The 17,500-nt window shown below is 36.7% G+C and overlaps 1 protein-coding gene across 2 annotated transcripts in view; it reads left to right on the top strand.

The window, feature by feature from the left end:
- Positions 1 to 10,897: 10,897 nt before the first annotated feature.
- Positions 10,898 to 17,500, top strand: part of ephb4b (eph receptor B4b) — a 27,704-nt gene continuing 21,101 nt past the window's right edge. The window contains exon 1 of one of the 2 annotated variants that reach the window (XM_078164249.1): positions 10,898 to 11,690. In XM_078164249.1, coding sequence (XP_078020375.1) covers positions 11,576 to 11,690 — 115 coding nt within the window. In that variant the 5' untranslated portion in view covers positions 10,898 to 11,575. The remainder of the gene's footprint in view (positions 11,691 to 17,500) is intronic. The other variant, XM_033609325.2, reaches the window with a different exon arrangement.

Here is a 17,500-nt window from a genome sequence, read left to right as displayed (position 1 = left end):
CATCAGTCATTAAAACATCAGACAGAAACACTGAACTCCTGGAAACACTGTGAACACACGTTGTTACTGTTGTAGTGTCATGTGTGTCCAGCAGAGGTCAGTGTGACATCACTGACTGAACTCATGTTTCCTTCGCTCTGAGCAAACTGATTTCTTTTAAAAACAAAGAAATTAGTAAAGATAGAAAAAGCAAGAAAAAATTTTAAAAAATAAAATAAAATAAATAAAAATAAAGACACAAGTAAGTGACCTGGAAAGAGTCCTAAAAAATTATAACAATTCTCTGACATAAATTAAGATAATAATTATTATTACAAACGTAGTTTTCCCTTAAATTTTTATTTTTTCCCTATTTTATTTTTTTTTAAATAATTTTGTAAATCTCTTAAAAAAATTCATTTTGTGGGAAATTTCTTACCAAGTTGCTCCTTTTTTCCATGTTTCTGAAAGAAATTGCACCAGTTTTCTCCGGGTTCAAAAGTTTAAATATTTGTGAACAGCGTCTGGAAGCAGCACAAGAAAACTGATGTCGCTCCAGGTTTCAGAGGGTTAATTACATCACTTCCTCCTTCCTTGCCTCCTTGTTTCCTTCCCTCTCGGATTGTTTGAAGGTGAATCATGTTAACTGATTCTTCACACCAACATCTGCTCTGTGTGTGTGTTACAGAGTGTGTGTGTGTGTGTGTTGATGAAGTGTGAAATGCTCAGCAGCTAAATTGAATTAGACACACACACACACACACACACACACACACACACGCACACACACGTGTTCGTCAGGCTCGTCATGATGTTTTGTGACAGATGTGAAACAGGTCGTGTGTGTAACGTCTCCTCTGCTCTGTGATTGGCTGTCGGCTGTCAGGCCCTGATGACACACGGCTGTACGACCTCACCAAACCTCCTTTAACTCAAATTCTTCATGTGTGAGCAGGTTTTATAAACACAGGAAAACCTGCTGGAAATAGGCCGTCGACTCTTTTCTCACTGCCACTAGATCAGAGCTGAGCGCACGAGCATGATGACTTCCTGTTTGTTCTTTCAGGGCGTGTCACGTTCAATGTCACGATCATGTCGATATCTCCGACTGATTCAGTCTTTAGACTTGGTGCAGACTGATTTGGGGTCAGTGTTTGAGCGCTGCTGGGTGGAGACGACCCTCCTCTCAGACAGGCTGATGGTAAACAGTGACGCGGGTCAAAGGTCAAACTGTGGCAGTCACTGAGGTTGATTTCATCATCCTTCTTCTTTGAGACTGAACTGTTGACCTGCTCAGTGTGTGTGTGTGTGTGTGTGTGTGTGTTGAAGGTAATTAATTGTCGTTATCTCTGTCAGTGTGACACTCAGAGGCTCAGCCCTGAGGAACAGCAACACACTGACCTGCTCAGCAGCTCTTTTTACACAGAGACGCCACCAAGTCCCGACTTTATACCGTCTGTAACGGCGGCGTCATGGTGTCCAGTGTGTGATTTCAGACAGCATGTCCACGTCGCAGAGGAGGCAAAAAATATGCCCTTACTATTTTCAATGTACAGCCCCAGAGCGGTGGCAGCTCGTTGCATGTTGGCGCTCCTGGATGCGCCACCCTGCAGCACTTCACACCGCTGTCCTAGGTCCACCCTCGCCGCCCCAGAACTAACTGCACTTTCCCACCTGTCGCTCTCTGATTGTACAGACCACCATGGATATATGAAGAGAACTCCCGAGCTAAATGACCCACAACCCGTCATCAAATAGACAACAGCCAAAAATATTTCTTGGCCAGTCACAGCTCTGGAGATCGGCTCTTCAGGTGAGAAATTAGTGGCTGTCCACACATGATTTAAGCTAACGCAGAGCAGATCTTTCAGTAAAAGTAGTAACAACTGCAGCGCGATGCGTCAGGTGTGTGCGAGGGGTGACACTTGACGCGCCACATGACGCACCGCCGGTGTGTTTTCAGCTTAACACAACAGCATCGCCCCCTAGCGTGACATATAACATACGTGTCACTGCTTTGTAAACAATAACAATGACATAACGTGTCACATAAATGTTTTACAGAAAAAAATGTAAAAAAAAAAAAAAAAAACGCAGAAATTTTTTATCTCTAATTTTTCTAACAATTTTAATTTCTTTTCAGAGAAAATGCCTTCCATAACTGCCTCGGGTTAGGAAGGCATGTTCTCATCAATTTTTTTTTTTTTTTTTTTTCATTTTTTTTCTTTAGAAAATTTTTAGGTATTTTCTTCTCTTTTTTTACTTTTTTTTTATATAAACATTTTTAAAGATTTTTTCTGTAAAAACTTTAAGCGATTTTAAAAGAATACATGCCTCCCAGTCATGTTTGGAAGGCAAGTTTTTTATTTATTTATTTTTTTTTTTGGTGACCTTTTTTTTCTGTAAAAAACAATTTGCTGACATATATATATATTTTTTTCAGTAACAATCATTTACCGTCCCTGTTATATGGCAGCTGATCTGGTCCTCTGCTCGGAGAGTAAGGGGCCGTACACGTGCCGCGTCTTTAACCACCCTGAAAATGCATGGTCGGGCACTATGGTGACTCTTGTCCCTAAGAGCGTTGCAAAGTTGCTAAGCAACCATAAACAGCACCAACCTACTGATATAAAATCCTGAGTGCTGATCTTCCTCCAGGCGCTGTTTATACATGTGAAGGCCGGAGATATTGTCGGTGGGACAGATGGGACGTCACATGACATGAACTCAGTTTATCTCAGGGCACAGTCATCCCGCAGGTGCTCGGGAATGTTTGCGTGTCGCAACTGCGTTTCAGCATGCCTGCCGCATGTCTACATTAAAAACAATGGATCAGAAGGTGCAGAAAATGCAGTACATGTAAGGCGCTCCTGGATCTTATTGTTGTCACTATTTGTGGATATTTTCCGACGCTGTTCTTCTTCTGTGAGTTAGCCGCTAACTGCTAGTAGCTTCTTTTTAAATCTCCCACTGTGAGTCGCACACATAACATGACGCAAAAACATCACAGCCATCTTGTCCATCATCCCATCCTGCTGGCTCTCATGTTAATACAGACATTGTTTTGGCGCTGTCACTGCCTCATGTGGCAGATTACAGGCGAGACAACTCTCCATTTTGCGATCGCACCTTTTACACAGAACAGTGAGGCAGAATAACGGCTGACATTCCTGCTGGAAACGCTGACTCAGTGAAGCTGGATCATAGACTGAGATCTGCAGCCTGTTACAGTTTAACAAATACCATCGCTCTGAGTGTAGGAGGAGGCTGGATCCTCCGTCTGCACACAGAGGAGAACCTCTACTTGAGTTTAGATTATTTTTAGTAGTGGACACACCCCTGTCCTCCACAGACTGTATCTGCTTCACACTGTCATTGATAACACGTCTACATACATGTAGGACTGATATGAACACAGACACAGTCATCATACTGAAGAGTCTGTAGCCTCGTCCTCCATCTTTGATTGATGTGCTGTAAACACACACTGTGATTTCTCTGATCAATAATGATCAATAATAGTTCATTTCCTCATGTGCAAACTGCTGTTAAACTCTGTGTGTGCTGAGGGCTGCTCTGTCTGACGCTATGCTATGAACTCTGGGTAAATGACCATGAAATCTGATCCTGTTTAATAAACCAGGAGCGCTTCTTTTATCCACCCTGATCCAGACAGTCTGCACAGCTCTGAACCAAACACACCCCTCTGTTCAAACATCTGTGTGTGTGTGTGTGTGTGTGTGTGTGTGTGTGTGTTTGTGCATGTGCGTGACTGTGTGTGAGTGTGTGAAGGTATTAGTGGGGCTCTCAGCAGCCTCGGTCAACAGTTTAAAATAATATTAGCCTAACTAACCACACACACACACACACGCACACACAGTAACACACACACACAGTAACACACACTCTCTCAGGTCGTTTGATGGGCCTGATGTTGTGAAAAGACTTTGAGCAGCTGCGCAGATCAGAAAAGAAAACTTTAATTATGTTGATGAACTTGAGGTTCTCACGTTGGTGCAGTGACGTCACAGAGTGCTGAGGGTGTGTCGGTACTCTGTGACATCACTGGTGGGTGTGGCCACAGCTGAATAAAACACGGTCTACTATCTGAGCAGATTATTTTATTACTTTTATTTGTCAATGAAACACAATTGTGAACCAGAGCCAACCTGTTACCTGTTCATTGTGTCCAAGTAAAAACCACACCCGCCCGCAAAGTCCCGCGACCCGACCCACATCTGTTCATTATTAATGAGGGGGGAGGGGGGTGCAGAAAGGGGGAGGCATGTCGACACTTTTTTGAGCTTTGGGGAGGGACTGATATTTTTTTTATTTTTGGCTTAGGCAAGGGGCATACAACTTATTTTATTACCGATTTTCATTCAAAAAAAATTTTGGCCATTTTTTTTCTTGAATTGATTTTGGCAGTGTTTCTAATTTAAATGTTTAAAGAAACCATTTTAAAAAAAAGAAAAAAAAAAGAAGAAGAAGAATTTGTTTTCTAATTAATCTAAAAATTGTATTTTTTTTTTTAAGAGAACATGCCTTCAATAACTGCCTTGTGTTAGGAAGGCATGTTCTCTGAAAACAAAATGGTGATTATTTTCTAATAAAAAATTAGATGTTTTTTATTATTATTTTGCCATTTTTTTCTTTAAAATACTTTTAGCGATTTCCATTTTTTTGTGCATTTTTTTTCTGTAAAATGTTTTGGCGATTTTTTTTCTTGCATAGATTTTGGCAGTGTTTTTAATTTCTTTTTTTTTTTTTTTTTTTAAAAAAACATTTTTAAAAAATCTTCAAAAAGTAAAAAAAAAAAAAAAGAAGAAGAAGAATTTTTTTTCCTAATTTTCCAAAAATTTAATCTCTTTTAAGAGAACATGCCTTCCATAACTGCCTTGTGTTAAGAAGGCATGTTCTCTGAAAAAAGGCGATTATTTTCTATTTAAAAAATATACTATTAATAATACTTTTAGTAATTTTCTTTTTTTTTTTTTTTACATTTTTTTTCTATAAAAAAAAATTTTTTAAAGATTTTTTTCTGTACATTTTTTAAGCGATTTTGAAAGAATACATGCCTCCCAGTCATGTTTGGAATTCATGTTTTCTTTTTTTTTTTTTTTTTGGTGACTTCTTTTCTGTAAAAAAAATTGCTGATGTTTTTTTTTTTTTTTTTTTTTTGGCTATTTTTAAAGAAAACATACAACATAAGTCTGTCCTTGGATTCAAAATCCAGTGAAGGAGACGTCTCTTTCACTGGATGGTCACTAATAACAGACCTTTTTATGTCTGATGTCAAAGAGACATCATGTTGTCACCTGGAGGTGCAGCTGCCTCTCCCCCACAGGGCTGTAGGCTACATAGGAGTGTTAAAATGTGTTTGTCTTGTTGTGTTATTGGGAGCCAGAATAGAAGGAGTCATGGCTCAAAACCAGCCGCCACTGCCCGTCAACAAAAACAAAGACAACTATGGTTAAATGTGATAAGACCAAAGGACTGGACGGAGGCCATCATCAAAAATGCTCACATGTGCAGCACACACTTCATATCAGGTTAGGGAAAAAGTATTTCCTGTTGTAGGGATGATGGTGCGTTGGTAAATTCAGTCTGTAAAGTAAAATAAAATCAGATTTGAAAACGTGTAGCACTGATGAAGCTGAGTGTGTGTGGTGGCCCTGGGATCTGACTAACTCCTGGATGTTTCAGAGTGACGGGGTCAAACTCTCTACACGCTGCAGTCTGGTTTCTATAATAAAAACACACAGCGAGCTGCCTGTCTCACGTCCGTCCTCTCTTCTGTCTGTCCGTCTTTCTGTCCTCATTCCTCCTCTAACTGCTCCCAGATGTCCGAGGATCAGAGGAGGAAACAGGAGACAGGAGACGGAGGTCCATGTGTAAACATCTAGAAACTGTCTGTCCTCTGTTTTAACGAGACCACACATCTGTCTGTCTCTCTGTCTGCCTACCTGTCTGTCTCTCTATCTGCCTACCTGTCTGTGTTTATGTGTTCATGTTAATGTGTTTAATGCAGAAACATTTTTATAAAGTTTTCTTTCCAGTGTGATGGTGATGTTTGAGTGAATCCCATCCATCATTCATGGATGATTATATTCTATACCATCAGTTAATTATCACAGCTGATGAGATTCAGACACAACCTTTTTAGTTTCCAAAGTGCTGACATTTTAGTTTGTGGAATTTTGCACCTTCGCCTGATTGTGTCAGAGCTGGCATCAGAGAGTTCAGGTGAGTCATGACATTCCAAACTTTATGTTGTTCTCAGCTTCTTGTTTTAAAGCTGGTGTAGGCAGTTGTAGTTTGGTGTCATTGCCCAAAAATCCCATAATAACCTTTGATCACGTTGTAATTGAAGTGTTTGAGAGACAGCTCAACCTCTGCTCCTCCTCTTGTTTTCAGGAGACTGTCAAATCTCAGGTCATCTGAGAGAGAGGGCGTTCCTATTGGCTGTGCTACAGATGCAGATGTGTGTGTTCACCCTTCAGATGGTGAAAGTGTGATTCAGTGGAGGAGAATCCTGCGGAGAGCGTTTCTGTTCCAGCTTTGGCAACAACTGTCGACACTGTATAGGACAAAGATTTACTTACCTCAGTGTTTCCATTTTCTGACTTGTTGTATTCCACATCTCAGAGGTGAATATTGGAGCTTTTAATTAACAGATTTAGATTATTTAAACAAGTTATGATCAGTAATAAATGATGTATTATTAGGTATATTAGGGACTGTTCATTATTAATGGGTGGGAGACATGATGTCAACAAAGTTTTTAAGATTTGGGGAGGGACTTTTTTGGCTTAGGAGAGGGGCATACAACTTTAAATGGCTGGAATTTGGATTTATTTTACAGACGATTTTCATTCAAAAATTTGTTTTTCTTGAATAGAATTTGGCAATTTATTTTCTTAAAATTTTCTTGGTAGTATTAAAAGAAAACATATTTGGAAGACATGTTTTCTTATGAAACTTTTTTTGTATTATATATCTAGAAAACAACTCTTTAATTTTTTGTTTTTTTGGTAAAAAATCTTTTTTTTTTTCTTTAAGAAAAATTGCCGATTTCTTTTTTTTTTCTTAATTTTTTTTTTTTAATTCTTCTGTAAAAATCTTGGATTTTTTTTTTTTTCTGTAAAATTTTTTTAGGGATTTTCGAGGAACACATGCCTTCCAAATCCGAGGCATGTTTGGAACGCATGTGTTAAAAAAAAAAAAAAAAAATCAGACTATTAAATTTTTTTTTCTCTCACTGTAAAAAATTTTGGTGACTTTTTTCTTTAAAAAATGTTGATTTTTTTTTCCCAATACATTTTTTTGTCAATTTTTAAAGGAAACATACAATTAAGGGGCAAAAAATCTGAAAAGGGTTGGAGGGAGGGGTGATGGACGGGTCCAACAACCACTGCCTGTCACCTGGGAGGTCGGCGTTCACTTCCCGTATGAATGTAGCCAATCAATGACATTTTTTTCGAAACGTTACCACATGCTTTTGTTGTTGAAGGAAAAAGTGTCAATTTGTGTTGTTGTGCCGACATAGTGCTTTTATTTTGAAAGAGACTGTATGCAAACTGTACATTTCATGTGAAAACAGAAGCTTATTTTGAAAAGACACAGTGCATGTAACAGGCTGAAGTTGACACGGCGTCCCAGGATGCCAACGACACACCAGGGTACCTTGGACGCCATGTGTCGACCTGCTGCTGGTGCTTTCAGTATATTCTCTGAACGCAGCCTTTAACCAGAGTGACATCAGTACTTTTACTGCAGTGAAACATCAAAGCACTTCTTCCAGCTCTGCAGACTGATTGTCTCCACGCTGAGAGGCATCATGGGAAACGTAGGAAGCCCGTTAACGATATCACTTCCTCTCTGAAGAGCTGCTGGAATGTGGCGGCGGGTGCGAGCGTCCAATCAGAGGCCAGAGTTCAGAGGCAGGAAGTCGGAGAGGGAGGGTCTTACAGGAAGAGGAAGAGGAGCTACTGCAGGGCTGAGGTCGGAGGTCACATCAGCCCATTGCCATGGAGATGACCCCGGCACCTCCATCAACACTGTGAAGTACTCAGACACCAGAGGTACGATGTAACTAAGTACTTTTACTCATGTCCTGTACTCCAGTACAAACCTGAGGTACTTTACCTCAGTAATGTAATCTGATGATACTTTATACTTTCACTGCTCTACAGTTGTCTGACAGCTTCAGTTACTTTACTAAACATTATCTTCACTAAACATTATCTTTATTAAACATTATCTTCACTAAACATTATCTTTATTCAACATTATCTTCACTAAACATTATCTTTATTAAACATTATCTTTATTCAACATTATCTTCACTAAACATTATCTTTATTCAACATTATCTTCACTAAATATTATCTTTATTAAACATTATCTTCACTGAACATTATCTTTATTCAACATTATCTTCACTAAACATTATCTTTATTAAACATTATCTTCACTAAATATTATCTTTATCACAAGAAACATATTCATCAAATATTTTACTCTTTTTAATCTGTAATTAAAACTGTGCTGTAAAAATACTCCAGTAAAGTAAAAGTACCTGATACTGAAGTACCTGTGGTTGGGTCAGTGTGGGCTGAGTGAGAGGGACAGAGGACAGATGACAGTGGACGACGAACCAAGAACACAAAAGAGGACAGTGGACAGAGAAAAAAGGACAGAGGACAGAAAATAGAGGACAGAGGACAGGGGATAGAGAGCAGCAGAGAGACTACATGGAGGGAGGGTAGAGGACAGATAACAGAGGATGATAGAAAGTGAACGATGAACCTAGGACAGAGGACAAGATAGAGAACAGTGGACAATGGACGGAGGACAGAGAACAGTGGACAGAGAAAAAAGGACAGAGGACATAAAATAGAGGACAGAGAGCAGCGGAGAGACGACAGTGGATAGAGAACAGGAAGTTGACAGTGAGGTGTGCGTGAAGTGAAGAGGATCGGGACGATGGACACTAAGAAGTTACTGCGGACAGACGGATGGACAGAATCAGTGTTTTTTTTTTCTTTTTTCTTTCTCTTGATTATTTATTTACAAGTACGTCTCAGACTAATAATTCAATATAATAAATAATAATTATTAAATATATAAAATAAAACACTAAAATAAAAGAAAATATAAATGAGTCATGAAATAAATGTAAAATAAATAAATATTCCTGAGTGAAGTCAGAGCTGTTCTGGGGGCGGAGTTATCACCTGTCTGTCAAACCCTCTTCTCTTCCTGTCATTTGACAGACAGGTGACAGTTTCCCATGATCCATCTCTCCTCTGCTCCCTCCATCTCTCCTCTGCTCCCTCCATCTCTCCTCTGCTCCCTCCATCTCTCCTGTCCTCCTTCCCTTTAACCCTTCCTCTGTCCCTTTTTCCCTTCCTCCTTTCCTTGTTTCCTTCCTCCTCTTTCCCTCCTTTTTTCTTTCTTTCTTGTCTCCTTTTATTTCTCCATCTTCCCTCCTGTCTTCTTCTCTTCTTGTCTTTCTTCCCCTACTCTCTCCTCTGTGTTCCTCCCTGCCTCCTTGTTTCCCTCCTCCTCCTCACCCTCTCCTCCTCCCTCCTTCCTGTCCTCCTCTGCATGTTTTGTTCTCTCGTCCTGTTCACACCTCCGCTGACAGAAAACAGACACACACAGGAGGAGGAGGAGGGGGGAGGTGATACCTGACTCTCGTCTTTTATCCTCCAACAGAAGAAGAAGAAGGAGGAGGAGGAGGAGCGCACGGGGGGGGGAGGTATCTGTCTCCTTTTATCTGAGCTGTGACATCATTGTCTCTCTCTCTGCTGACATAATGTCCTCACCCCGCCTCACCTGCTCTGGGGAGCTTCAGGTGTGAAATATAGACGTGTGTGTGTGTGTGTGTGTGTGTATTCAGTCTGTTCTCATTGTTTTAGTTTCTTCTGTGAAGAAATAAAATGTAACTGACGTCTGGTTTTAAATCTCGTGTTACTGAGATGTAATAGATTACTAGTTACTCTGTTAATCATGTAATGAGTAATGTAACTACATTTAAACTTTTCACTGAAAACAATATATTTATATATTTGTTCTCAGTTACAGTTATTTTGTAGTTTAATTACATGTAACAAGTGATTTTATTAAAATGTTTTCAGCATTAGAAATTAATTAAAGATTACTTTAAATGAAAAACACAGGTCCTGTTATTAATTATTCCTGAATATTTACACTGTTTGCTTTTGTTGATTATATTCAGATTCAGTAGGTCCTTGTTTATATTTTTATTTTTTATTTTTGTTTTACTTTCCTCATTTTATTTTCATCTGTTGTTTAATTTTTTATGCATTTATTTTATTTTATTTTTTATTTTTTTTAAAGTTATTTGGGAAATAAAGAAATTAGAACAATAAACTCCAGTAAACCTAAATATTGTCTTTAATAAATAAATAAATTAATTAAAACTGAAATTAGAGGAATTAAACCATAATCAGACGAAATATTGTCTTGAATAAAAAAGAAATTAACAAATTAATAAATAAAAAAATATCAGTAAAAATACAGACAGAAAGTAGAAGAATAATCTCACAGTTAATCTAAATATTACCTTAAATAAATAAATGAATAAATAAAAACGGAAATTAGACGAGTGAAACCATAATCAGACTATTTTTTTGCCTTAAATAAAAAATAAATTGACAAGTAAATAAATAAATATCAATAAAAATACAGAAAAATAGAAGAATACATTTAGTAAACATAAATGTTGCCTTATATCAGTGAATAAAACAGAAATAAACAAATAATAAATGAATAAATAAATAAAAGTAGACAGATACAGATCTATAAATATAAAATAATTATATATGTGTTTATATAATGAATGATAATGAGTGAATGAGGAGTGACAGACAGACAGACAGACAGACAGGGACAGAGAGACAGACAGACAGGGACAGAGAGACAGACACATTCCTTCACTGCGGCCTGTCACTCAGCCCATGACCCCGCCCCCTGCTGGCTGTCAGCCAATCAGAGGCCTCGGAGGGGGCGTGGCCTCCGTGTGTCTCCCAGAGGTGGAAACTTGAGTCTTGCTGCTTTTGTCTCTGGAACTTTTCTCTCTGCTGGTTTGTGCTGTGTGAACTGGGAACACTGGGACACTGACGGAGCTCCGACTGGTCTGGATCTACCTGCTCCCTGTTTCTGTGCGTGTGTGTGTGTGTTTGTTTTATCTCTCGGTGTGTCCCTCCTATGATTCTGTGTTTGTTGCGGGCACCTCCTCCACCTCCTCCTCCACCTCCACCCTCCAGCAGCAGCGACCCCTCAGCGCTCAGCAGGCCGCCTCTCAGAGCGTCTGTCCCTGCCTCGGAGCAGCCGCGCCCCGCTCCTCTGTCCTGGAGGAATGGAGGGATGAAGGAGACGAGGAGAGGAGAGGAGGCGAGGAGAAGAGGAGACCCCTTACTGGACAGGACCCCTGCTCCTTCTGGACTCCATCTGCTCCACCTCTGAGGCGTCCATGTTGGAAAGTTTTCTCAACAGCAAGTGTGCGCGCGAGCCCAGCTGACGGCCAGATATCAGGGATCGATAGGTGTGATCGGATCCGCGCGGGATGGAGGGTAAGAGCGGGCTGCGGGCCCCTGTGGCCCGGGCCCGGGCCTCCTCCTACGGGCTGCTGCTGCTCCTCCTCCCGCTGCTCCTGCTGACCTGCTGCGGGGCCGAGCAAGGTAAGATTGTCCCCCAACAGCTGCCGTACAACACTGCACATACTGCTGAGTACCTGAACTTCACCTGAGTGGCTTTGATATTACTTTATACTATTATTATTAGTATTATTATTATTATTTAAAAGAAATAAAATAATAATAAGTTAAATATATTTTTTATAGAGTATTATTTTATTATTATTTTGAAATAATAAAATATATTTTATTAGTTTATTATTGTATTATTATTATTATTATTATTATTATTATTATTATAGATTATTGTTTTATATTATTTATATTACTGCATGTACCTGACATCCAGACTACTTCACACATTTAAGGTGATGTCATTAATAATAAGTATTAATAATTAAATTAGTTCCACCTTAAACTGCAGCGGGGGATATTTAAATAGAAGTGTACCTTTACTTAACTAAGATTTTTGATGCAGTACTTTTACTTTTAATTCAGTGTTTCTGTACGGAGGACAAACAATTACAACAGTATCAGTAAATACAGAAAAAAATAAATAAATTCAATAATGTGCAATAAGTAAACAGGACTAAATAAATAAATATCTTACATTTATTACAACGTTTTTATACAGTTACAGTAATAATTTCTGTATTTCTGTGTTTGTACATTGATGATGTAGGAGGTCCAAACCTTGTGTATTTATTTCAATGTTTATTTTTTTAATTCTTTTATTTATTTATTTCTGTATTTATTTTAATGTGTGTTTGTTATTTTATTTATTTATTATTTTCTTTTAATTTTTTAATTTATTGACAGCATTTAGTTATTGTTTTAATTAATTAATTCAGTATTTATTTAATTCTGTATTTATTTATACATTTAGTATTTTATTTTTGGTATTTATTCAGTTATTTATTTATTTATTTATTCTTGTATTTATTAAAATATTATTTTTTTAGTACAGTATTTATTTATTTATACATCTGTTTATTTATTATTATTTGTTGATACTGAATCCCTTTTTCGTTCTCCATATTTCTATTTCTCTCTATCTGAGCTCTTCTCTAAAGATTGATCTCATGTACACACACCATCTTTAAACAAGACTACGTGTGTGTGTGTGTGTGTGTGTGTGTGAATAGTGATCAACGACTATTGATGGATGATCAGAAATGTTGCAGATGGGTGAGGGTCTTTACCGTCTTCTGTGTTTTTTTAATTGAGTTCGGTGTGAACATTGGAACCAGGTGCAGGAATGACAGATATGTTGGAGGTCTCTGACTCTGCAGGTGGAGAACATTTGATCAGGGTTCCTCAGAGAACGCTGACACGTTCACATCAGTGTTGAAGCTAAAGGTTGATTCATCATTTTAGTTGTTCTGTTTTTAAAACCAGAAATGTGCCGAGCTCTAAGAAGGTCGGTTTAGGTCACAGTGGTTCTCTGCAGCACTGACCGTCAGTATGTGATGTTCTGCAGTCAGAAGTGACAGAAGCACTCAGATCTTTTAACGCATTTTAGAGAAAAACTTTTATATTTTCAAACAACAAAGTCATAATATTCCAAGACTAATAGTTGAGTAAAGTCGTTATTATCATTATTAGTTATTTTAGACAAAAAAGTTGTACATTTTCGGGGGGGAAAGTTGAGCAACGTCAAAACATTTTAGAGAATGAAAGTTGTTTTATTTCCAGACCACAAAATGAAAAAGTCGAGCAAACTGAAAACATTTTTGACAAAAAAGTTGCAAAATTTAAAAAAAAAAAATGTCAAAAAATTTTACAGTAAAAAGTTGTTTTATTTCCAGACAACAAAGTCATGTAAAGTCAAACAATTTATTGAACAAAGTCGTAATATTTTGGCAAAAAAAAGTTGAATAACGTCAAAACATTTTAGAAAAAAGAAGTTGAATAACATTGAAGAGAAAAAAGTTTATATTTTCAGACAACAAAATATAATATTCCAAGAAAAAGTTGAGTGAAGTCAATCGTTTTAGACGAATAAGTTGTAATATTTAGATAAAAAAGCTGAGTAACATCAAAAGTTTATATTTTCAGACAAAAAGGTCGTAATATCCCAAGAAAAGAATTGAGTAAAGTCAATTATTTTAGACAGAGAAGGTGTAGGTTTTCGAGAAAAAAGTCAAATAACATCAAAAAAATTTTGAGAAAAAAGTTATGTCTTCAGACATCAAGGTTGTAATAGTCCAAGAAAAGACATGTTGAAAAACTTCAAAACACTGAAGAGAAAAAAGTTTATATTTTCAGTCAACATAATATAATATTCCAAGAAAAAAGTAGAGGAAAATCAAAACATTTTAGAGAAAAACTTTTATATTTTTTTAAACAACAAAGTCGTAATATTCCAGGACAAATAGTTGAGTAAAGTCAGAATTATCATTATTAGTTATTTTAGACAAAAAAGTTGTACATTTTCGGAGGAAAAAAGTTGAGCAATGTCAAAACATTTTAGAGAAAAAAAGTTGTTTTATTTCCGCACCACAAGATAAAAAAAAGTTGAGTAAATTGAAAACATTTTTGAGTAAAAAAAAGTTGCAAAATTCTCCCAAAAAGCCAAAAAATGTCAAAAAATTTTACAGAAAAAAAGTCGTTTTAATTTCAGAAAAGAAAGTCATATAAAGTCAAACAATTTTGAGAAAAAAGTCTTATATTTTGGGGAAAAAGTTGAGTGATGTCAAAACATTTTGAGAAAAGAGTGTAAAATTTTGAGACAAGGCCGTTAAATTCCAAGAAATTAAAAAAAGTCAAGATAAGGTGAACATTTTAGACGAAAAAGTTGTCACATTTTCAGACAATAAAGTCGAGGAGGAGGCGGCGGCGGCGGCGGCAGAGGAGGAGGAGGAGGAGGATAGTCTCAGCTGGAGGAAACAGACTCGATGGATGTTGGAGCGTCAGGATAGAGGAGAGTACAGGTTTCATGTTCAGGCTCACTCCTTCATCTGTTTGTTATTAACTGAAGCTCCTTCACTCACCTCGTCTTCTTCTGCAAAGTAATCCAGTACTTCTACTCAAGTACTGCTAGTTTATACTTCTACTCAAAGACAACGGGACACGTCAGTAGTCAAGTTTCCAGCCAGAGTCAGTTCAGATTTTACCTGAATTTGTGCATAAAACCTGCCTGAAGTCTTGTTTAAGCGCTCATTGTGTAGGAACCTGAAGTGAAACGCACTGAGCACGTCCTCCATCTGCAGCCTCGTCTCCACCAGCTGTTCATATACAAATATATTATTCACGCAGCAGGTTTTATTTTCTGTATAAATCTGAGCAGACTTTGGAACAGACGAGTTCTGTCCATGGTGCAGGACGTGATGTAGAAGGTTGGTTTGTTCCCCAGTGTGTCGCTCTCATTTGGACGTCAGTGGGTGGGTGTGTCTCCATATTGTCTCCTCCATCTGCTCTCCGTCTTTTCTTCTTCTTCTTCTCTTTGTTCACTTGTTCTGTGTTTAACCCTGCAGCCACTCAGAGCCTACTTCTGTCCACCTCTTTATTCTCTCCACCTCTTTATTCGCTTTCTTTATTCTTTGTGTGTGTGTGTGTGTGTGCTTAAATCCCTACAGAGACTTTTACCGATTGAGTTTCTGACTGAGAGGATTTACATGTTAAGTGCAGGTTAGTTAATCTGCTGATTGGTCCTTTAACACTCTGATGTTAATGCTGCATCAGCTCCTTCAGAGCCAGTTAACTCAGTTACACCCAGTTTATACTGGTCCCAGTCTGTCGCCCGCTCTACTGTGAAGAAAAAAACACAGTAAAATCACAGCAGATCAATAATACTGATCAGATATCAGTGATAAGGTGAAACAAACAAACACGCAGCAACAAGAGGAAAATATAAACCAGTGGAAACAAAGATTTTAAATATGTTCTTTATGTCGCAGGACCTGGTTTAACCTGGTTTAACTTGGTTTAACCTGGTTTAACCTGGTTTAACTTGGTTTCAGTTTACTTCATGTTCCACTTTAGATATCAAAGGTGTTGGTGAGGAAGACTCCTCCTCCTCCTCCTCCTCTTCGACTTTATTGTCTGAAAATGTAACAACTTTTTGGTCAAAAATGTTCAACTTATCTTGACTTTTTTTTTTTTTTCTTGGAATTTTATGACCTTGTTGTCTCAAAATTTTACATTTTTTTCTCGAAATTGTTTGACTTTACATGACTTTGTTTTCTGGAAATGAAACAACTTTTTCGTCTAAAATTTTTTGACATTTTTTGACTTTCAATGAGCAATTTCTTTTGTCAAAAAATGTTTTCAAATTACTCGACTTTTTTATCTTGTGGTCTGGAAATATAACAACCATTTTTTTCTCTAAAATGTTTTGGACGTTGCTCAACTTTTTCCCCCTGAAAATGTACAACTTTTTTGTTTAAGATAACTAATAATGATAATAATGACTTTTTCTATTGTCTATTTGTCTTGGAATATTACAACAACTTCTTCGTTGTTTGAAAATTTGAAAAAAACATTTTTCTCTAACATGTTTTGTTACTTGACATTTTTCCCCCAAAATATTACGACTTTTTTCTCTAAATTGTTTGACTTTACGTGACTTTGTTTTCTGGAACTAAAACAACTTTTTTCTCTAAAATTTTTTGACTTTTTTTTCTTGGAATTTTGCAACTTTTTTGTCAAAAATGTTTTCAATTTACTTGACTTTTTTATCTTGTGGTCTGGAAATAAAGCAACTTTTTTGTCCAAAATAACTAATGATGATAATAATGACTTTACTTAACTATCTGTCTTGGAATATTACGACTTTGTTGTTTAAAAATATAAACGTTTTTCTCTAAAATGTTTTGATTTTCCTCAACTTTTTTCTTGGAATATTATATTATGTTGACTGAAAATCTAAACTTTATTCTCTTAAATGTTTTGACGTTATTCAACATCTCTTTTCTTGGAGTATTACAACCTTGATGTCTGGAGACGTAACTTTTTTCTCTAAAATTTTTTTACGTTATTTGACTTTTTTCTCAAAACCCTACAACTTTTCTGTCTAAAATAATTGACTTTACTCAACTCTTTTCTTGCTATATTACGACCTTGTTGTCTGAAAATATAAACTTTTGACGTTACTCAGCTTTTTTAATCCAAATATTACAATTTATTCATCTAAAGCAATTGACTTTACTCGACTTTTTCTTGGAATATTATATTTTATTGTCTGAAAATATAAACTTTATTGTCTTAAATGCTATTCAACTTCCTTTTTCTACAATGTTTTGACATTATTCGACTTTATCCCCCAAAATATTACGACTTTTTTCTCTAAATTGTTTGACTTTACATGACTTTGTTTTCTGGAAATAAAACAACTTTTTTGTCTAATTTTTCTTTGACATTTTTGGACTTTTTTTCTTGGAATTTTGCAACTTTTTTTGTCAAAAATGTTTTCAATTTACTCAACTTTTTTATCTTGTGGTCCAGAAATAAAACAACCTTTTTTCTCTAAAATGTTTTGATGTTACGCAACTCTTTTCTTGGGATATTATGACTTTGTTGTCTGAAAATATAAACTTTTGACGTCACTCAGCTTTTTTTGTCCGAACATTACAACTTATTCGTCTAAAGCAATTGACTTTACTCGACTTTTTCTTGGAATATTATATTTTATTGTCTGAAAATATAAACTTTTTTCTCTTCAGTGTTATTCAACTTCTTTTTTCTAAAATGTTTTAATGTTATTCGACTTTTTTTCTTGGAATATTTCGACTTTGTTGTCTGAAAATTTTAACTTTATCTCTAAAATGTTCAGCTTTACTTAACTGTTCTTTCTTTAAATATTACAACCTGTAACACTAAGAGCCGGCGCCGTGGCGGGTGACATCATGACCACA

This window comes from Epinephelus lanceolatus, chromosome 22, assembly GCF_041903045.1.
Source record: "Epinephelus lanceolatus isolate andai-2023 chromosome 22, ASM4190304v1, whole genome shotgun sequence".
NCBI classification, from domain to species: Eukaryota; Metazoa; Chordata; class Actinopteri; order Perciformes; family Serranidae; genus Epinephelus; species Epinephelus lanceolatus.
This window is presented reverse-complemented; position numbering and strand designations above follow the sequence as displayed.